This window comes from Melozone crissalis, unplaced genomic scaffold, assembly GCF_028551555.1.
Source record: "Melozone crissalis strain CALT ecotype California unplaced genomic scaffold, PUWL_Pcris_2 ptg000033l_1, whole genome shotgun sequence".
In the NCBI taxonomy this organism is placed as follows: Eukaryota; Metazoa; Chordata; class Aves; order Passeriformes; family Passerellidae; genus Melozone; species Melozone crissalis.
The window spans coordinates 17,024,226-17,047,742 of record NW_026535811.1 but is presented as its reverse complement, the minus strand read 5'-3'; the positions used below and the strand labels follow the sequence as shown (position 1 = coordinate 17,047,742).

General features: G+C 40.3%; 1 protein-coding gene across 1 annotated transcript in view; it reads left to right on the top strand.

Moving 5' to 3' along the window:
* Positions 1–23,517, top strand: part of SCUBE1 (signal peptide, CUB domain and EGF like domain containing 1) — a 187,945-nt gene that overhangs the window by 138,684 nt on the left and 25,744 nt on the right. Inside the window, exon 9 of the mRNA XM_054282072.1 lies at positions 6,199–6,321. Coding sequence (XP_054138047.1) covers positions 6,199–6,321 — 123 coding nt within the window. The remainder of the gene's footprint in view (positions 1–6,198; positions 6,322–23,517) is intronic.

The window sequence follows — 23,517 nt, the reverse complement described above, 5'->3', positions numbered from 1 at the left end:
TTTTCAGGATGAGGAAGATTAAATTTTAATTACATTCATTCCTGTCTGCCCAGTCTAGATTTAATCCTGTTAATTAGGAAAATGCCTTGTCCCACAACCCAGCTATAAAGCTAATTAAACAGAGAATCTTCATTTGCTACTTAGTGGAACTTCAGTTCAGTAATGACTATCATACTTTACAGTTAATTAGCACTGTGGGAGGGAAAATGAGGATGTTGTTGAAGCACAGAACTCAAATTAGAGGTATGCTTTATTTCATTTTGTAGCTATCTGATGCAGGCAAGTTGCACACTATCCTACCTGCCTCAGTTTCACATTTGTTAAAGAGGAATTAATTAAATGTATCTCTCCTGCAGAAATGTTGTGTAGGTTTAATGTAATGAAGAAAATAAGCTGCTGTCCTTTGCAATCCTCAAGTGGAAGGTACTGCATAAATAGAATTATTCCTCCCTGAAAAGTGCAAGAGGCAATGAACTGTGCAGTTTCAGGTGGAGTGTTGGAACAGAAATTGTACCTCCTAAAGTAAACATGGCCCTAACAGTCCTGCAGAGATTCACAAAATCTTCCAGTGCAAAGCACTACCAGCAAGGAACCTGCTGCTGGATCAAACCATTCTGAAGCCCAGAGTAGAAATTTAAAACAACTGTAATTTGACTTTAAAATTTTGACAGCAAATGACTTGGGTTCCTAACACTTTGTTCCATAATGTGCATTTGAAAGTATTGGTGCTGAAAATGCCGAGTGATAATTACCAATCCTCAATTTTGCAAGTGAAATAAAGCAGGGAAGTGTTACACCTTGCCCAAATGTTGGATAAATCCATTGTAAAACTGGAACTAGGACTTCCAACTCCCTGGAAACTAACTCCACAACAGCTGGCTTGATGCTTCTGGATGGAAGAGCAGAGCCTGTGCTCTACTTTGATTTATATTTTCTCACAGTGGCACTGATCCAATGAATCCACTGATCTGGGGATATGAAATTATCTTTCTACCTTAATGAGATATCCCAGGCATGCATTACTTAAAATGCTATGCAATATTACATTTAGAGTATTGCAAGTGGAGCCTGGTAGCTTCTGCTTATGTTAATCCTGAGTTTACAAGTTTTATTGAGAAGTGAGAGGGCAAATATAAAAAAAAATTCAGTCTAAGCATTGGTGACTTTGTAATATTTGTAATGTAGAACAGCATGCAATGCTAGGTGTTTTGTGCAAGCCTGTGCTAATTGGCACCCCAGCTAAGTTGTACACTGAAATTAGATTCAAGTGTGGATGAGTTAGTTATTTTTTCTGTTCCTCTATTTCCCTTCCTCCAGCATGGGGTTAAAAAGTTTTGTGGCTGCTTTATTCTTTGTGGTCTGTGTGCAGCAGAGAACTAATATCTGTGTCAACAAGGCATCAATAGTTCCAATTTCTGGGGGACAGTGGTGATTTGTAAAACCATGAGGAAGAGCAAGGGAAGAAAAGCAAGGGAAAATTGGGAAATCAGGGAACAAAAAGAACTAGCAAACCAGCCCACCTTGCAGAAAATGTATTTATATTGATGTCCATTGTATACCAGTAATAGCATTACTAATTCCAACATGCTGGCTTTCATTATTAAAAACAAGCAGCTTATGAAGTTTCAGTAATTATTTTAGGTTGATCTGGGAGTATATTCTTTTCCTGGAGCTAGGTAGCATTTTAAATCTGTGAAGGATTAGACAGACACAATCAGTTCAAATATTTGTCCAGCCATTGAAAGGAGGATCCTCACTTCCGCCTGTGATGAGGCTCTGGAAACCTCCATCTCCATCATTGTTCAGCAGCTAAGTGAAGACTGCATGCTGATTACCCTTTCAGTTGCCTTTAAGCAGCTTATGTGAAATGATAGTTCTAAGTTACCTAAAATCCTTGCTTTTTAATTTATTCCCTGGCCTGTATGCAGCGAGGCAAATCTCTGTGGGTTTATATGTGCACACACAAGTGCATATATGTACCCTGATCAGAACTAGCTCCTTCCAAACATGAAGTGCACTGAGCAGAGCTTAAAAAAGGTGCAAGTGGAACAGGAGCAGGCATTCCCATTAATCTTCACAAGATCATGAAAAGAAAAATAACAGTCTGCTTGCTTAGCCGACTCAAATTGTAGCATTGTAGCTATGCAACTTAGCACAAAGCATCTGAGTTTCTATATTTTTAGTTAAAGCTGATTCCACTGCCTCCCTCACATTTTGAGATCCTCAAAAAAAATAGGAGAATCTATTATTATAGATTAATATACTTACTACAATAATTATATTATGGGTTTTGGTTCTGGTTTTTTTTACAAACCCAGGATTCATTCCTGGGTTCACATGGACACACAGCTTTTGTGATGGTGTTGCTGAGCTCCATCTCCAGGTGCAGATATTTGCAATTGGGGTTTTTTCCTTCAAATATTACAACTTTAAAGAAGATGTTAGCTTCCTTGTTGCAAATCTTTTCTTTGCTTTTGTTTGTATTTAATTGCTTGGATGAACCATTTTCAGAGCTAACAGGAGGCTTGAGTGATGAGTTGCTTGCTACACCATACCTTCACCTGATAGTTTTGACCATAATTTTCAAAACTTCTCTGGCTTCTCACTGGCCTGTATTTGCATATCTGCATGTCCCATTTTGGTATTTTGTAGCAGATCATGAGCTTGGATGAGCAAGGTATTATTTAACAATATTGACTCACTGCATTGGGATAAATCCCTTGGGGTTTATTCCCAACGCACTGAAAGCCCATCAGACCTCTCGGTCTGAAATGACTCTCACAGGATCATCAGGGCATTTTATGTACAACCCCACAGAGGAAATACAGTTCTTTAAATCCTCCTGCATTTCTGAGGATAAAGGGGAGCAGAGCCTGTGGGAAGTTGGAGCTATTTTTCTGCAACCTGCATCTCAAGGAGCCACTTGAGAACTGTTTGAAGACAGCAGGTTTATGGCTGCTCCACAGACAGTTCCAATAATAGTAGGGAAATATTTGACTAAATAATGTCAAAGTTGGTAGAGACACCACAATGGGTTTCCACTGTGTACTTTTGCCCAACATGAGAGGCAGACACACTTACCCTCTGTGAAGTTCAAAGAGGCACTTGACAAAGTTGGGTACCAGTGAGTTTAAATATAAATGTGGCCTTACCTTCTCATGCAGTGGAATAATTTCTTTTCACATGGCTCATAACACATATTATTTATGACCAAGGAAAGAAAAATAGTGGGGATACAGACTTCTTGCAGTTTCTCTGAACCGGCTAGACATGATACATGCAGTTGGATACTGCTCTCTTCCAAGTGAAATGCAGCAATGTGCTGCTCTCCACAGAGTGAAATAATTTTTACATGCCTTGTCAGTCTCGCTATGACCATGGAAAGAAATACAGTGAAAGCAGAGACATTGGCACTGTTTATGTTATTTAGAATGTTTTTGCAGCTAACAGTTTTGACCTCTATTCTGTTTTGATGGTCCCTGTTTCAAAAGGTCATGTCATGTTTTCCAGTTAGAAGAAATGAATAAATACTTTCTTTTCCTGTGGACTCTCACAGGTTTTACGCAGATCCTAGTTTAGAATTCCAAAGAATTGCTGGTGTAAAGCTAATAGGCTGCATTGTTAATGGAATTACAGGTATTAACAGCCTAAAATCTACACTCTGATGCCAGCAGGGTTTCATTTTTGCCCCTTATGGTCGTGAGAGACACAGAAAAGAGACTGGAATTTGGAATTTAACATGTGAAATCCAGGGGCCATCATTTAAAAACATCAATCATTACTCCAGAATGGTGTTTGACAGGCTGCAAGTAATTTCTACTTCAAGCAGTCTCAGGCAGCAGAGTAGCCCAAAGGTCATGTTGTTCTTATGACGAGTAAAAGATACTTTCTTCATGATGGATGACTCTTCTGTGTGTTTATGATGCATAACGTATTAGTAATTTTAATTCACAATTCCATTTGTCCCACAGTTTTGTCAGGGCATGCTAAACTGTAGTTCGGTACACCTGTGCTCTGCTAAAGGATGGGACTTTTTGTGGTAACCCATCCTAACACCCACACCACAGTCCCAGTTGCACATTAGGGAGCTGGGAGGAATCACTTCTACAAAAGGAAATGCCAGGCTGCAGGAATTGGGCCAAAAGTTCTTGTCTTTTCACTGCCAGTCTTGACCTGTACAGATGATCACAGCCAAACCAAAAGGGTTGCTGCCTCCAGTCTCTTTGTGTTACAAAAGATGACCTCAGTGTGTTCTTCACCAGATCTATCAGGTTTGGAGCCCAGGGTTATCTGTTGTTGGCCAGCCAAATGCCAGAACTGGAGCACCACAGACAACAAACAGACTCCTGATTTTGGGGCACTTTGAGAACTTTGTTACCCAAGACACAAAGATTTGAGCTGCTTTTTGGACAAAGCACTCAGGGTGTTCCACAACTGCTGCCTGCAATTTACCCTCATTCTTTAATTGGGTTGAATGCAAAAGCCACTCCTCTGCAGACCCAGACACAAAAGTAATAAGCAGTAGCATTACTTCAGAGGGTCTGAGAACAAATTTCCCATCTCCTTGCCTTCAGTGCAACTCATAAGAAAACCTTTATAACAATATACATTGTTCTTGCTTATTTGAGCCCTGGACATATTTCTGTCAATGTGTGTGCAACAAAGTGCTCTTTAGAAATGATGGCTGAATTTCCCTCTCAGTGGTTCAAATTTTTAGATTTACCACCTCACTCCTCTTGCTGCTGTTTATATTTTACATGCAGAAATGTGGTAAGCATCATGCCTCGTTCCCGTTGGAATCATATGTTTCCAAAAATTAATGAATTACTTTCGTTAAGAATCCTGCTGAATTCAAATAATTTTTAAAGCATGCCCTTCATTCACCATCATCTTGCTGGTTTTGATAAATTCCCATCTTCATATGTTAGACCTTTTGGCATCTAGATTTGCATTTTGCAAGATTTACTCTTTAAATGGCCAGCTGTTACCTCAAAGTTTCAAAGATCTTATAGCAAGAAGCTTTCCAAAAGGAAATATTGCTCTCCATTTAGTTCCCTGAAAGATCTTGTTTTCAGTTCCAGAAGTGGGAAGCCAAGGCTCAATGTCATAATACTTCTTCACTATATGCATTCATTAAAAGAGCTATTTTTTGGCACTGTTCTTCTCCTGAAAAATAATAAAAGTACTTTTATTTCCTCCTTTTTCAAATAAACGTAAATCCATGGTTTTATAATTGGGGGAGAATGGAAAGATACCCTGTATTTCAAATGATGTTTTGTGGCCTGTTATATACTTACTTCACAACCTTTTATGGATTGGAAAAGGGATTGGTCATTCCAGATCTTCATAACATTTAGGAGAACTTAAAAGGAGTGGGAAGTAGAATAATCAGTATGAAATTCAGAACAGAGGTCTTATCAAGTTCATCAGTCCACTTCATAATCACTATTTGAAGAGCCATTGAGCTATCCTTCATACTGTATGTGTGTGTGTGTATATATATATATATATATGGCTTTCAAATGAAGGTAATAGGTGCTCTGTCTTCAGAATAACTGAAGAAGCAACATTTCACATGCACTCAGAGTTAATTCCTTTTCTGCTACACCAAGTGAGAAAAGTTTGATACATGAAAATGGATGACACTCTGTGTCACTGTGTGACTGAATAATGAGCAAAATAACATATAATGGTCATTCTGAGAAAATGTATCCTTGCATTTGTTTGTCTAAGGATGATGGAAGTATTTCTTCAGAATTCAAGAGTCTTTTACTTCACATTTGTTATTTCTTCAATTTTTTGTGTGTTCTTATGTTTTGTTAGTTCCTATACAAGGTAAAACTATTCACATCCTTCCCAGGTTGAAGTCTGCTGTCAGGCAGAGCACTCCATGTACAGAGAAGCTCCCATGAGTGTTCCTTAACACCACAGTACCTCAGCTTGGGTCATCTTTTGTTTCCAGTTCTGAGAGAAACACCTTTATCTCCTGAACAGATCACAGATCAGGCCATAGCTCTCCTTGTAAGCCTTGTGAAATAGGTCTGGGAGGGACACATCTGACCAGCCTGGTTCCTGACAGGCACAGCAGCCTCCTTGGGGATCTGAGTATTCCTGTATTCCTGCCCTGAGCGACTGAATTTCTGTCACAAATTAAATTTTTGCTATCATGAACTAAATCTTTGCTGTTCATTCTTGCAGATATTGATGAGTGTTTGGTAAACAATGGTGGCTGTGACCATTTCTGCCGAAACACGGTTGGCAGCTTTGAGTGCAGCTGCCAGAAAGGCTATAAACTGCTCACAGATGAAAGGACCTGCCAAGGTAATAGCTCATTAACCTTACTCTTCACATAATGAGAATGTTTTTTCCAGTGCATTTTTTTGTTGTTGTTGTTTTTATACTTAAGTCATTTGTACTGCAGGTTTTCATTGTACTGCCATAGGAAGTAAGGTTAGAAAACACCTGTGAGATTTCTGTTTTCTGAGGTGGGATCAGAAGAAATGTCTTGTTTCAATGTTTTTAGTAGTAGGAATGCCAGTGTCCTGTTGAAGTGTAAAAATCCAAGTGGGGTAGTGGAATAGCCTCAGGCAGAGAGTCTTATGTTCAGATCCTCTCATTTGCTATGCTCTGAATGGGACAGAAGCTTATCTTATTTAGACCAGAATCATTCAGGGTAACTGGCTGTAATACAGCATTTGCAAGATTTGAACTAAAAAAAATGGTTTGGATTTGTAAGCTCACCTTTGCCTGAGAGAAACTATTTATGAAGGGATAATGGTGGCATTTTGTGGGAATTCAAATGAAGCATGTTTTATATCATTTGCTGTGCATGTCATGATTTGTTACCTAAATCATTTGATGTTATGTATTCTGTGACTAATTAGATGCATAACCATTTCCAAGTACTGACCATGTCCCACTTTGGAGAAATGACATTTAAACTCTGTAGCTTTACTTTTTAAAAAACTCACAGGAAAGGCTAGAAAGATGAGCATGCATCAATAGAGAAAGAAAGGGGAGGATGATGTATTCAATTAAATTTTTGTGCAGAAAATGCCATTTTATTAATACATGATTATTTGCATGGGTTTTTAATAAGTAAAAGTTATGAAGTCCAAAACAACATTAGTATTTTAGATCTTTTTTGTTTATCCACAAAGGAGAAACCACGATCTGAATATATATGTGCCATTCAGAATTTTTCCATTGCTTCTCATTGGTACTTCTATCCATCATTTGAGAAGCCACCTCCACCCTGACTGTGTGATTAGGCACAAAGGAGTTAGTGAAAGGTTGGTTTTAGGCTGGACAGGATGGGAAGAGCTGAGATTAGCACAGCTCATGTCACATGATTCAGCAAAAATAACACTGTAGGATTGTGTCTGACATGGGGAAGGTGCCAGGTTTTGATTTACCTGCTAAAAACAGGGACAGTATATTAAAAAGAAACATTCCTTTCATGATGTATTTAGAGATGGTTGGAAGGACCTTGTTCATGAGTTTCATGTGTGATGACATGCTTTCACTGTGGTATCAGTCAGAGGTTTCCCCACTGAACTAATTGTTATGACGCGAGGGAAAAACTCAAGAAAAGTTAGGCAAGAGCTGGTGCAGAATTTATTTTTTCATTATGCAGAGCATTAATAGTAGGCTATAAAAGCTCTCTGTAAATAAGCAGGTTTCTGTGATGACAGTGAGAATCTAGAAGCAGCTCTGTAAATGCTATTCAAGTGAGTTTTGTTTCTTCACGTGCCAGAGCTCCAGAATGAGAGAGCCACCAGTAACAATACACACCATGCAAGGACTAAAGCAGGAGCTGATCTTCTTCCCCTCATGTGATCAGACATGGAAGTATAACCATGATCTGGACATCCTGCTTTTTCCATTGTCAGTGAGGAAGGACAGGCAATCCATCTTGTCTCTACATGATACACTGATTGATAAACTGTAGCTTATCTGTTGCTGTAAAAGATAGATAAGTGCAAGTCCAGAGAGTTTTTGGGCTGGACAAGTTCCTACATCCCAGAAACTCTGGTTCTTCATAACATGAAATCTGGAGGACAAAGTCATTTCCTGTTTAAAGTCTGAGGTATTTGAGCCCCCGCAAACATGGTGCGATGCCTGCTTTGTGGAGAGATCACTGTGATAATTTAGTTCCTGTCTGGTGCTGAAGGTGATAATTGGTGACTCATGCAGTCAGTATTAGCCTGCTAATAAAGAGAGAAGGAAAGTGAATGCAGAGCAAGAAATTGCTGATATATGAATCACCTGCACTTTGCTTCTTCCCCTGCAAAAAGAATATAGTCAGGGGAAGTGGTTATAGTTCTTAATGTCAGCTCCATCCAGAAAATGCGGTTTGGGGTGAGTGACTCTTCTGGGATATAAATCATCCACATTTTGGTTTTTTGTAACAGCTGGTCAACACTGACTGTAAAATATTAATGAGAGATTCAGGGAAATTTATTTTAGGCATATTAGCCTTTCCAAAGAGTGAAACAGAACAGTCTAATTTCTGTTTATAAAGGATGCTGTTGTTCTTGTTACATCTGTTGTTTTGATTCATAATAGAGGTTCCATGATTTATGATCTTTCTGTCAACATTGCCCTTCTCTTCTGGTTTTCATCTTTTAAATAAAGATTTCTTTCAGTTACTAATCAACATGTTTACAAAGCACTCATTTAGGGCCTTAGGAATATGCCTTGTTTGGGACTGGGTCCTGTTTACTTCGGGTGGCCTCCCCAGTGTACAGAGCATTCATCTCCAAACGTGTGCATCATTAATATCAGCACAAGGCAATTCTACAGATTTCAATATTAAATGTTCCTTTCTATTCCCAGTGAAATTCTGAAGTTGTCCCACCTCACCTAATTTCCTTCATGTCCTTTCATTGTAGACCTCCGAGCTGACTTTGAAATTACAGGGCAATTGTATCAGTCACAGACATTGTCCTGGTTGTTTGCAGAGCTCCCACCCCAGTCATACCAAATGCCTTCCCCACATTCCTGCTCTCTGTGAAGATGAAAGTATTTCTCTTTCAGTTTTTAGGCAGGAAGGGTGAAGCCATATATAACATCTTGCCTAAGATCATGCATATAAATGCCTGGACTGCCCAGAGAACAAATCTCCAATTTTGGTAAATCTGCCCATGCTCATTTGCCCATAACAAGGTATTCTTTTTCTCTTGGGCTTGTGTTCATGTCCTGATACAAAAAATCCTTGATTTTTTCAGGAACTCTGAAGCTTGGTGCTCTCTTGGTGCCACCCTGCATGTTGAGTGCCTGTGTAAGCAGCCCTTGCCTTAGGAAAAGGCCTTAAAATGTTCTGAATTTGTCTGTTTACAGCTAAACCATTTTTAGCCCTGGCTGCCAAGAAAACCATTGTCAATCACAGATTACTTCTGCTAGGGAGTGGTTCTTACGCTGTGGCTCCTTGTTAGACAAGGAGAATGTGGGGGGTTCCCTTCCTTTCCCCTCCCCTGCATTCCAGCCATTAAAAGGAAATTTCTTTGTAACTCAGAAGATGAAGAATCCATACTGCAGTGTGGAATATTGTGCAGACTGATACTGTTTTCCCAGCGTTTGTTTTTTTTCGCTCAGACTAAAAAATAGATTTTTTCCCCCCCTTTGACAGAGAAATCACTGTATGACAATATCAAGCCCATCTATTGTGTATTACTGTAATTGATCCCTTAAGTCTAAGGTATTGTAAATACTTTGGTGCAGGAAGAAACAGTTGGATCTATTTGTAAAAACCTAGCAAAAAGAGGTCTGCATCTCCTTTGAACATGTAGTAAAAATAACATAGCTATATTTATAGCAAGGAGAGTTTGTGTTTGTAACCTTTTTGGTAATAGAAGGACAACAACTCAGATCATTCTAGAATGACATCAGCAACAAGCAAGCAGGCAAGACTTGCTGTAATGAAATAATGCTGCAATGAATGTGTGTAAGCTCAGACATAATTACCTTAATCCTCAGCCAGGATGAGTTTTAGAGCCAGTTAACTTAATTGCTTATTCAGTTTCTGTTTGTTGTGCAGTGATCTTGAAAAAAAATCGACAATAAGCAGTCTCTCTACTCTGCTCAAGTTCAAGCTTCATTAAGCACCCAGAAAAATGTGTGAAATTCTATCATAATTAATTTTCTCTTCCTGCTCTAGGCATTGCTTTTTGCAAAGCAAGACCGGGAAAGACAGCACACACATTTGTTGCAAATCTCTCCAGAGAGTGGTAGAGATAGAAGGAAAAAAAGGGGGGAAAAAAAGTGCTTTTAGTAGGAACACCCAGAGATCAATGTGTAATATTTTGGGCTGCTAAATCCACACTCACCCTCTACCCCTCACCACCCCTGTTCAAAATAGAGACAAATCCTCCTACACCAAGGAATTTAAACTTTTGCAGGGGGCAAAAGCTCAAGGCATTTGCATCATTCTGGTCCCGTTACAGTCTCCAGAGTAGGCTTTGAGTAGGGTTTGGTGATATCACAGACATAGTAAAGTCTGCTCAAGTGGCCTTCTCACCAACCATTTGAATTGATAGAGCCACTGTATGAAAGGAGATGACTGTCCACCAGGGAACAGTACCTCCAGGGCACGTGGAATACCTGCATGGGCCACCTGGCCTTTTTGGGTCTTCTTTACAGCCATGGATGACAGCATTTTTTATTTGCTTTGAAGTATTGGCTGTTTGACTGTTGGTTATTCTTTACTCCCTTCCTAGCAGATTTTAAACAAATGTAATTGACCCTTTTGTAGCCAGGCACTGGAACACAGGGTCTCACAGTCTGCTATTGATATTGCTGGTGTCTGTCCAAAGGAGATTCAGGGATGCGTGTTTCTACAATAGGAAATTCCAAACAGAATTTGCCCCATTACTTCATGAATAACTGAATTTTCCCTCTAGTAATTTTCTGTGGGCACTTTTCGCTATATTTAGATAGCTACAAAGCAGTGGAAGTCCAAGTACAGCAGATTTGAGGTGGTTTTCCCTCTCACTACAAGGGAATTTTCCCTCTCATGAGCATTAAACCATTGTATTTGATATTTGTACTTGTCTTTCATTGAAAACAAATGTGCTTCTTATGCCCCACTCCTCCACCCTTCCTCTCTCCTCAGTCTCACTTCTAGACAAGTGTTCCTCAAGACTAGATGCTCATGGAGTGGAGCAACTGGAGTAATGGCCTAGAGCAATGAGGAGATATTGAAGCAATTTCCTAAGCAACTCTGGCAGCATTTTGCTGTGCTGTCCTGCAATACACCTCAAATTTTGTCCAGCTCTGGATTTTTTTGTTTCCTGGGGTTTTTTGGTTTGGTTTTTGTTTCATATCTCTACATATCTGTCAATAGAGGGATGGTTTACATAGGGCTTCCAATGCCTACTGTCAGGAGAAGCCTTCTTTCATCCCAGAATGAAAGAAAGAAAAATAGCACCTTGAAAAACAGTAGTTGTCTGTGATCCAAGGATCCTGCAGGCCTGGTCTTGAAACATTGCCCTATTAACTGGGTAGGTAATCACCTCTCATAATGTCCATATTCTAACTGTACGAAATATGCACTATTTGCCTTCCCAGGGTAAGATTTGGATCTCCCAGCACGGTATCTCCATTTTGAAAATGAGTATGAAATGAGGGATTAATCATACAGGGAAGGACAGATAGAAGGTGTTTGTGGGAATTATTTTTGGCCTAGAGAAGCCCCTAAAGATTAGCTACAAAGATTTCATTATACTCTTCTGTATGGAACCATTGATGATAAATGTGGATATACAGGACCAGTTTAATCCCAAATAAATCAGGGCATCCACATCAGCAGCACTGAATCCCCAGCCATCTTTGACACAGAGTAACCAAATTAGAAAATAAAAAATAGCCAAAGAGGTTTGCACCCTTGGGTTACATGACAGTGACCTGTCACTCACATTTGGTCATACAACTCAACAAAGCAAGGGGCCTTGTCCCACGCACATGACCTGATGAAGGTCCCAGGATTAGGATGCAGCCCTTGCATTGATTTATATAGGACACAATCACTCATCTAAGATAACAAAACACATCAGAACATAGAAGTCAGGGCTGGAGCATCTGGCCCCTCAGATTCAGTTTATCAACATGGTTCGACTTTCCAGTGAAAAGGGGTGGAAAGTTTCATTGTTGGTCTCCCCCCTCTCTTTCCTTTGCTTCCCCCGTTAAATACACAGAAAAGCAAATGCACTCATATACTCATCCTCATCAGATAGATGTGCCATGCCATATAAAATACCTTGGCTTGTTGCAGGCTGATTTTCATCCAGTCCAGCTGAGTGTGGCCCAAGTGTGTTTTAATTGTGGGAACTCTTCATACACAGACAACAGTGCTGGTTCAGCTGCCAGGGCACTGTAGCTTGAGAAGCAGGCACTGATGCTCTGGAGGAGATACTGGGAGCTGCTTGTGGAAATCAGACTAGCTCAGAGAAAGAAAACTCACGATGATTTCCCTGTCACTGATGATGTTCACTCCCTATGCAGATTTTCTCTCTGGCATTCTGCACCACTGAGCCTTACAAAAATATCTTGCTTATGACAAGCACCATATTGCTTCTCGCATCAAGATTAAAAAATACTCCACTGGGTAAGCAACATGTTACACTGTCAATGAAAGGAATACTTCTCAAATCCTTTCTGTTACACTGGGTGTCAAGGAGACTGTGAATATTGGTACAGTCTGCCTCTGTGAGAAAAAAGGGTTTCAAGATCATACCCAGAAACAATAAATGCCCCAGGTATGAAGTAAAAACAGCTCTAGCCAGTACAAGTTTGTTTGCCAAGTGATAGTATCTGCAGTGTTGGTTGTAGCAATTAAGTCTGCTGAAACATGAAAACAAACACATCCCTCCACCACCTCCAGTTCTCCCCTCTGCAGCAGTGTTTTCATAAGTTAAAGGGGAATGTTCTTTGGTTGCTGCTTCTTGGAAGGCATATTAAATCTCACAATCTACGCTTTAAATCACTTTCTAATAGAATGAGACCTAATATGGAGAGGGCAGATGGGACAGATTATTTCACTTCTATTTTCCCATGAAGCTTCTGACATAGGCTACTGTTGCAAGTTAGAAAGTAGATTAGTTTGACCTCAGGTCTCATTCAGTATGGTAGCTCTTATACTGTTAAACTCTATAAAGTACACTGCTCTCAAATTGCTTTTTACAGCTCTGTCTGGCCCCCTCCTCTTGATGATGTGTGTGGGAAGCCAAGCAAAACGTTCCATTAGTGTTTAGAAAGAGAATTTGAGATATATTTTTCAGTTGATGCTGTAGGATTTATGACTTGTGTAGTGCAGAAATTACTTTACTGGACTGGAATCATGTTATGTATTAATGAATTACCAGGATATGAGTCAGCCTTGGAATAGTTTGAGCAGGAAGGTAGCATTCTTCCACAAACAATAATCTGTTGATAAATCATGCTGAAAGCTGTAATTCAATAGGAATTGTTTTTAAAGAGAATCAGAGAAAGACTATATGTGTATATCTATTCTCCACTATGGCACATTAATGCCATATTACTGAGCTCAGTCCTTCAGTCACACTGATTATGCTCAGATAGCCTTTATTACCCTGAGTGCTAAACAGAATTGCAGTGAAATGACATCCCTATCCCAAATATTAAAGAGTTTCATTTTTCTGTGCTTGCATCCACACTCCTGGGCCTTTCAAAAGTGCCCTGCTTGGATTATTTTCTTCTAATGACAGTAAAAGCCTAACCTGTGGAAACAAAGGAGTGTGATTTTTTTTACATTAGCCCTGTTATGAACCACTTGTCTTTCTTTTGGTAGCTTGGACATGAGGCCTTAGTTAGGACAGGTGAAATAAAACCAAAAATCCAAGCCCAAATATTGAGTTAGTGGAATGGAGGGGTGTCTTCTGATGTTTTGCTGGGCAGAGGAGTTTTGAGACATATTTGCAAATCATGGTGTTGGTGTTTTCAGAGGGATACCTGCTGGGATTCTGCAGAGGCCAGCCTTTCTGGGCAGGGTTTTTAAGCAAGCCTTTGAGGCAGAGCCAGAGAACAGCAATTCTTGTATATATTCAGTGGTCCCTTGACTTCAGCAAGAGCTTGAAGCAAGCTGGGAATGCACAGGTCCACGGGAAGTGAAGTGCTGCATTTGAGTTCTCAGCTGAAAACTGAAACTGTGTTGTTGTACTTGCTCTTTCAGCACCATCAAATAACACCAGGCATGTTTTCACCCAGACTAGTCCCTTGTTCCTTCAAGAAGTCTCACTAGCAGCTCCTACTAAAGGGTGATAGAGACAACACCTTAGCAACCTGAACAGTTTTCTCTTTTCAAAAATATAGCTAAAAATCAAATGTGTTGCAGGATAGAGGGAATATTCCTTCCTTGATACAGAAAGGGTAAAACCTTTATTATGCTCTCCTCAGGCTGTTAAGCTGCTCTTACACAATTGCTGTGTAAATAGTGGCTTGAGCAGAGTGCAGACTAGTAAACATATTTATGTTTGTAGGAAAACAAATAAACCTGCCTGGAGTTTCTTTTAATGCACTTCTCTTGATATATGGCTTCTCCCACCCCAAGCTCTTGACGTAGTAGCACAGTTGATTCCTATAATAGCAGTATATATCTCAGCTTGCCTTTGCCTTGGGAAATGATTAATACTGGAAAATTATACAATTGCTTATAAAATCCTGGCAACCTCTTGATAAAAGTACTTATTTTCTTGAAAAAAAAAAACCACTGTAAAAGTATTGACTTCAATTGCATTTTAGATTGTCCTACCAAAACAATGGTAAGAGGATAAATTTAATAGGAACCAAAGCCAATTGCCTCCTGGTGGGTTCCTGAGATTAACAGAGGAACCTGAGCACAACACAAAGCCCTCAAGTAATGGAGAGGGGTGGGGAGGAGCTGGGACAGGTAAATGTAGCCCAAGAGCAAGGGTAGTGTCTGGGAAGTCTGAGCATTGGCACAATTTTAGTTTCCAGTTTCAAGATGTCCTTCACACAGAAAATTAGGCTTTTGCCTTACTTGTCACAGTCTCTCTTTCACTTCATGTCACAGCAGATTCAGCCCTCAAAGCCTGGAGGATCTTGTGTAGCTGGGAAGTGGTTGTGTCCAACTGTCCCACAGAGAAATACAGATTGGCTCGAGAGGATCTGTATTTTCATACCATAAATACTTCTGTTTCAAAATTGTATGTCAAAGATAATCTGTACCTAATGTGAGAAAGCTATAAAACAAATAAATTCAGCACCAGAGATGTGTGGAGGATGGTGGTCCCCACTTCTGCCAAGAAATGCATTTGTTAGCACAGGTGCACCTTTTACAGAGCACTGAAGATGTGCTTGCACAGATTGGTCCCTGGAATGTTCATACTTTGAGAAGAGTTGTCATCCAAGGTGCCCACACTGCTACAGCTTCATTGGTGCTAACTCACATAACAGCTTTGACTTTATCAAAAATGCCACTGGCTGTTGCTGCGCTTGGCATTCTCCAGGTTAAGCATTCAGGGGGTACAGTTTTGAGTCAGGCTCATTTTTCACAGCTTTCTTGACCTTTCTCTGATTTGCCGTTACTGAAGTTGAAAATGTATTTGGACTTTCTTTGGCCTTCCACCAAGCACTTCCATCCCTTCCTGATGCAATCACAGGAAGATTTTGTAGCTCCTGTGATCTGACAAAATGCTTAGCTTAACTCATTTCCTATTGATTTTTTAAGTAATAGGTTATAAAAGTGAATTATACCATTAAGTGTACTTAGGCATTTTTTATACTATTAGCTTTGGATGTTAGAAGATAATGGTGCTTTACTCAGGTTCAGATCCCTATCGTGCATTTTTATATGTTTTAAAAATCATTTGGAAATCCTCTCAAAATTGTTATTCACAAAGATGGCAGTATGGAGAAAAGGCAGGATGAGAGAACTGCCATGAGCTTATGGTGAGGTTAAGTGTGATGTGCTCAACAGAGAAAACCAATACCAATTTGAAATCTTCCCTTCCAAATGCCTTTATAGAACACCTCCCTAGGCTCACTTTGTGCCTGTGACCTTGGGCAGATTTACTAATTTTATACCATTGTGTCTAGTTATTAGTAGGTTTTTTCCATGTTCCATAAGAGACCAGGCAAACTTTCTTACCTAAAAAAAAAAAATCCCTTTCTTTTTTTAACTTCTCTATTTGAAAGTATCTGCAGAGCTGTCTCTGGTGACAGCATTGGTTTTCTCATTCTTCTCTCTGCTAGGACAGCTGACTGAATTCAGAATTGAGCTCAGATGAAGAATTGGAGGAAGAGGGAAACTTGACTTGGCACTTGAGGTCAGGCACCTTTCCCTCCTCAGCAGTCACATGGTGAAAAGTTGACCCTGCAATTCCCCAGCTCTGCTTGCAGAACTAAGATTTAGCAAGTAGTTTTGCTCAACCATGTTTAAAATATTAGAAAAAATAATTATCTGCCAAAATTGAATTTATCAGGTAATCCTCTACTGTTATTCTGGTTTTAAGTTTGGTGCTGCCCCCAAAAATATCAGATGATGAGGTCTTCCATGCTGCTGCAGAGAAACATGTCAGAATTATTTTTTTTTTATTCAACAGCAGAGAAATAATATAATAATAATAATAATGGTGGTGATAATGATGATGTATTTCATTATAGAAAAAGCCTTGGTCCAAATCCCATCACCTACAGTCAAAGAAACCCCAAAGACCCCAGAGCTGGCTGCCAACTTTTGCCTGGCTGAAATTGCCAGATTCTGCAGTTTCCATCCAAAAGCATAAACCTTCCCACCCCTTGGTGATGCAAAAGCAAGCAAATGTATGGCTGATGCATGAAGCAGAACAAAGCCATAGTGCCTGGGAGCAGACTTGGCTCTGCAGGGCTGACAGGAAGAGGAATGAGTGGGGGTCACTGGGCTTGGCACACGCGTTAAGGGAACACACACGAGTGTTGAGGGAACGGGCATTTACTGCAGTGAGATGTTGTTCCACAGCCCCATTTCTGCAGACTCAGAGGAAGTCCTGAGGGAAGCTTGTGGAAGAGAAGGAGCTTGTGGATTCTGTGTGGAAGAAAAACTAAATATGGAATTTTTGAAAGAAACTGAAAAGAGAGGGGAAAAATTAATTTGTTGCTACGTGAGATCACATAAATCTCTCTTGGAAGAATTCCTAGAGAAAAGATTGTGTTTACTGAGGAGAGGGAGCAAGGAATCTAGGCCTACAATTTTATTGCCAAGTCTTGCTTTTTAACCTGCTTTCCTTTTGTTTTCAAACTTCAGAGATAGCATGGTGGTTCACAGAAAGTGCAACTGGTCTCTTTTGATAAGGTCTGATAGCAGAGATAAAGGAAACAAGCTGCCATTTGCCTTTAAAGACCTTCCCAAATGTACTGCCTTGCTCTTCCTAAAAGCAGTTCCCTTTGCTTTAACATCTAGGTAAATAGTGGGAAACCAGTTGCTGTGATGTTAATGAGGATGATGAGTTTGCTAGGTGAAGAGTGGTCCCCTTGGTGCTTAGCATCAAAGAAGGACCTGCCTGCTGCAGTTCCTCTAACACCCAATGAAAGATTGCTGTCTTTTGAACTGAGGTGAATTCACAGGAATTAGTAGAGGCAGCCAGCCAGCCCAAGGGAGCTGCTCAGTTGGAATCATTCCTACTTTCTTGTGTGTAACCTCAGGCCCAAGAAAATAATATGAGAAATCTAAAAGGAGGTACCTGCTTATTCCTGAAAGGATCAGGTATGCACTGCACTTTCTAAGATAAATTCAGCCTCTAAGTGTATTCAGCCTTTACAAATTTTATCAGTTAAAAGGGATCACACCAATTTAAACTCCGAAAGTTAAATTGATGAAAAAGATTAAGGGATCTGTTCAGGAAAACACCTAGACAATCCCTTCTGGGACAGGCATGCTTTTGGAGTTTACCAGCAAAATGCTGGAGGCTGCTTAAGTACAGGAGGTTGGACTAAAAGAGTATGAGTATTTAATGTTGGTAATAAATGTCCTCATTCTATCAAAATAAACATCCAGTTTCTGGATTATGTCTTGGAAGACATTATTCAATTTCAGACATGCAGCAGAAGTGTGAGAACACACAGTAACAGGAGAAGTTACTGATGCCCAGATATTCCTTAAAGGAAAACGAGAGTATCTAAAATGATCAGACCAAATGATAAACAACAGAGGCACCTGTGGCTCCCTAAACTGCGCTTGCACCAGAGCTGTATGGAGTGTTCATACTGCATTTGGTACTGTATGAAGACACAGAAAGACATGGCCTGTCCTAGGAGCCACAGCCCCAGAAGCAGAGATAAGGGGTTATTGAGCTTGCTGTAAGTACAGATAAGCTGGGAGGTAGATGAAAACAAGCTGTTTTCAGGATCTCAATATACTGAATAAAAACATACAGACAGGATTCTGAGGCAGATGATAACTTTTGTCCTTAGTACAGCTATAAACTATGTGGCTATCCCTGAAGCTGAGTAGCAGTCACTTTGTTGTGTACTGCTAAATCCTTTAAATATCTCCTCAGTGGGATGCTTACATAAATAAGTCACAGGTTTCTAATTATTTATTGCCTCTGTCTCAAACATATACTGAAGGGTTCTTTTGCTGTTTATATACATTTATTTGTTTTATTACTTCTTTGCATTCTAACAAATCATCTCTAATAAAAAGCACATTTCCTTGCGAACAGAATCAATTTCCTTCAGAAGTCTTTCAGCCCCTGATTAGTGGGTTACATTTGGTCTTCACTAATCACATACTTAACTGTGAGCAATAAAGTTCTTAAATAAATAAATGCTTTAGTCCAAGTCAACATTAGTCATAATGGACAGTTTCCCACTCCAATTTCTGAACTACAAGATGAGACTGTGCTACCTGGGCACTTAGCACTTCCCATTAAAAGTACGGCAATTAATGCCAGATCTGTTTTTTCTGCAGGTCATTAGGTATGTTATTAACAATTAAGTCTCAGCAGCAGGATGATTGCAGCTCAGTAATGCAGTGGGAAGTCTAAATGGGTGTGGGTTTTCAATTACTTTTAAAGGCCTGGGGTTATGGCTATTTTTTTCCCCCTTGGTGTTAGCCTGCTCCAGAAGCACTCAGTGGGAAGGTAATGAAGTAGAAGATTTGTACATTACTACATCTTTCCCTGCTTCCTTTTCATTGGTTTTATTTCTGTAGGCCTTGAAACTTAAGGAGAAGTTAGCTGTAAGCCATTCCTCTTGGTCAGGGTTGGCCGTGTATTAAAGAGCTACGTGCTCACATGGAGGATGCATTTTACTAACTGTGAACAGGGCTAAGGCACTGTGGATCAGAAAACCTGAGATGTGGTGCAAACCCCATCACGTGGCTGCTGCAGCAAAACAATGCCTTCCCAGCATTGAATTTAAACCAGCATTTGTTGGGGAACATAGCTTGAATCATGGCTCCCTGTGGTCCAACAACCACTCAGATTAAGATATGTGGTTTCCCTAATGTCTGTCAAATATTGTTGGAAACCGGGCTGGCTCGGCCGTGAGGTGAACAACATTACATGGGTGGTATCAGCTCCCCACAGAAAGTGGAGGTGGGGGCAGGAGAAGACAGAATATAACTTTCAGCCAAAATACATACAAAAAAAGCATGAGTGTTTATTTTAAAAACATCATGTAACACTTCTTTAGAGTTCCTATGTATGTGTGCTTAATGAATGAGAACAAGGAAAGGCTCTGTTTCTCACAGGAGCCGATAACTTGGAAGCTGAGAAAGGTGAATACAAAACTTTCTGACTAAACTTGAGTTTGGCTTGTGAGCATGGCCTGGGGTGCTCCACACTGAGTCCACATCTGGCTTGGGGGTTAAAAATAAACCAGGGCTGTGTGAGATGGACAAAGCAGAGCTACATCTTGTGGGCCTTTGCACGAGGAGAATGTGGCCTTGTTGGGAGATAACCCCAGTGCCCTGAGAGTGGCTTTGCTGTGCCCACTGCACTGAGACACCTGGGCCACTGCTCCCAGCCTGGGGCTGAACCCCCACCAACACCTGAATCTGAAAGCCACAGGTTCCTTGTGGTGGATAGCAGCCTGGGCAGCAGTTATGAGATAGAAAAAAATCTTTGCTGCCATAATCAAGGTATACCTAAACTTACTGAGAGGATTGGGACTGTATGGACTCACAGCTGTAATAGCACTTTAAAGTATTGTTGTAATATCAAAAATTACCATTTTTGACTGATTCTACCAGCATTCAGGGTGTCATCAGTCACTTCTACTGATGAAAGAGTAGAGATAGATATATCCTTTTATTTTTATTGTACATTCAATTTCTTAGTAAAAAATATTTCTTTTCTGTTTTACTTATATTTGAAATAGTATATCTAAATTTCATTTATCTATTTTGTAAATATGCAGTTATCTAGTGCATACTTCACTAGATAACTGCATATTTACAAAACAGATAAATTAACGTCTTGCCTCACCAAACGCAGACAAATCAAATGTAAGATGAGTTTTTTGCTTACAGTGTCCAGGACCTTTACAGTCTGCACTCTGTTCCCCATGCCTGTTATAGCTTTTGTTGACTGCCTTTGAGCCATTCCTGTCTTGTTCTCTGTAGCACAAATAGCACCACCAAATAACAGTGATCTCTCCTTACTGCTTTTTTTTTCAGATCAGGTGAAAAATACTCCAGGCTCAAGACTAAACTCTTTGGCAGTTATGATATATGACCTGTGTTTTGGAAGGAGGCTCCCAGTTTCATAATTTGACCTAGCTACGTAGTGTATGTCTCAAGAGAAGCTGTTGAGATGACCATTAATTTTCTCTAAACAATTTCTTCACTTGTTCTTAATATTAACAAAATTACATTAAGGAAAACAGAGATGGCACAATCCTCATTTTTGAAGTAGATTTTTAATGTGAAATTGGAAAGCTGGGCATTGAATTCTTCAGTTCTCTAACCACAACCCTCAAATCCCACCTCTGTGTAAGTGAGTTTTGCATATGTGCTTTCTGTCAGGGAGTCACAGCAGTTCCTGCATCAGTCTGCAGTTCAAAAACACCTCTAAATCCAGCAGGATTTACCAGTTTCACCTGGATGTGTCTGGTGCTGGGCTGCTTGTTTGTAATGCTAATGGTTTTTTTGAAATGTCCTGCTTTATGCTTTGATTTCCTGATCACTGGTTCCTTCTTATTACTCAGAAATTTATTTTAGAGTGAAGACAATCAGGAGTACAGGGCACTGTGTCTGAGTGTTGGAAACTGTACAGAAAGGAGCCTTTCACTTCAGTGCTGCTGGTGGGAATCCAGCTCAGGTCCAGGCTTAGCAAAAATCACTGCTGTGTGATGGCTTCTGGGTGCCCTGCGCTCTATGTCTACAAATGAGTCAGTGTCCACATCACACAAACCACAGAACAATTGGTGCTACTGTAATTGGGAGTCTAGTGGCAGCACTAGTGGAAAGGGCAGGGACTTGAATGAGCATGGAAAATGAGCTGCTTTATTCCCTGCTCCCTCAGGTCACCTTTGAGACACATCTGTTTGAGGAAACTTAGAAGAAATTCGATCTCTGGTAGCTCCCTTTTGGAGATAGAAGAATTTACTTTGCAGTACTGACAATCTGACACCCACTAAAAATCTTTACATTCAAGAAAAGTAAAGATCATTATGGTATCGTTTAACATGGGAAAGCCTGAACTGAAAAAAAAAATAAAAGCTACATATGATTGAAAAATCAACAATAAAATCCAAATGCTGACTTGAAATAATAGGAACCTAGCCAAACTAATATTATTGAGCATGGCCACTACTGCCAAAAATTGCTTCCCTCAAAACCCCAGGGAAATCCTGCTCTTTTATTAAACCATTGAACAATCTCTTCTAGTTGAATCCATTCTAGGGAAAAATTAAGGAGTGTTTCCTCAAACATTCTCTTTGGAGGTGAGAACATGGCTTGCTAGAAGAGATATTGGACTTTATTCAGCCTGAGATGATGCCTTGATGTCTTGGAAACAGGAACTGGAAGGAGAGCTGTGAGCAGCACAGGACACCATGAAGAGGTCTGGCACTGTCAGTGTGCCCATGAATCCCTGGTGGAGTCTGGAAAAGACCTTTGGAGGTCACCTGCTCCAGCCCCTGAACTTAGCACTTCCACTGGGTCTGCTGTGAAGTAGGGAGCTCCTTTCTCAGATTTTATATGTATCATTAGTATTCCTAAAAAAAAATTGGCAGGAGACTAATTGTGTGCTACCAGCAGAGAATTTGGCCCCCTAGGCCCTGTAAGCTTTGCACAGCTCAGCTGTGAAGACACCTCTTAATCTGCTGAAATGACACAGTCACCTACGCTGATTGCAGTGGTGAATGTGCCATGAAATTTTGGCTAAGTAAAATTTAAAAAATATGTTTGATGTCAGATAAGTGCGTTAGCAAATCTGAAATGTTCGGAGACAGCTTGGACTGCATGTGACTTTATGCCAAATGCATCAAAAATAGAATACAAACTTCACCTTTAAGCTGAAGTTTTCCACTGCAGTACTTCAAAACCACAAGATTTTGACTTTTTATCTCCAAACAGTCTAGAAAATAAATTTTAATAACTTTAAATCATTTTAAGAGTACCTTAGACCCAGGAAGTTAATTTATAAGTATTTATTTTGGGGTGTGGGAGGGGGAAAATTCAGAGCAACACAATTCCTAAATGTCTGTGTATTTGAGCGTGTACATGGTGGTGGGAGCGTGACTGTAACCTTCCACATCTCTGATTTTGTATTTTTTGACTTCTCTTAAATAGATGAGGCTACCAGATTTTGTAGAGTTGCTTGTACAAAGGAGACAGGGTTTAGATCCCCATGTTTGTTCTCTGTTCTTGTGGTAAAGCAGGATTTGAAACCCAGGGCTGGGAAGGTTAAATTCCCAGCTCTGTGGTGTCTTGTGAGATACACCTGTGTCATGAGGGTGGTGGGAAATAAGCACATCCTTTCAGCCTAAATATGGAGAGGTATTGTGAAGCACCACAGATGTGTGAGGGCCAGCTTCAAAGTTCCTGGGACCCTGGGGATAACATCATCCAGAGCACAGATTTCAGAGTTTAAAAAAAAAAAAAAAAGGGGGGAGGATTTCAGCATCCTGTATCACACCACCAGTTTCTTGTAATGAAGAGTATGTGATGCATATTTTTGCCTTTTCTATGACAAGTGCTGAATTCCTCAGGGGGTTGGTGATTGTGCAGAAAGCTGGCTCCCTCCCTGCCTGCCTCAGCCGGGAGCTGCGGGGCTGAGGCTCGGCCAGGGGAGCCCTTGTTCCAGCAGGATGCTGAACTCAGCAGCCCGAGTGTCTGAGAGCAGCAGCAGGAGGGGGCTGAGGGGTTTCAAGGGTGAAAAAGCTATGGAGCAGAAATGCATTTGGCCATCCTGAGTGCCTGGTACTTGGCAAGCAGTGGTCACGTCACCAGGCAGACTGTCCTTCCACGGGCAAAGAGGGAAATGCATCCTCCTTAATGGAAGAAAAATAAACCCTGTATGCAGCAACACACAGTTCTGCATGGGAAAGCAGTGC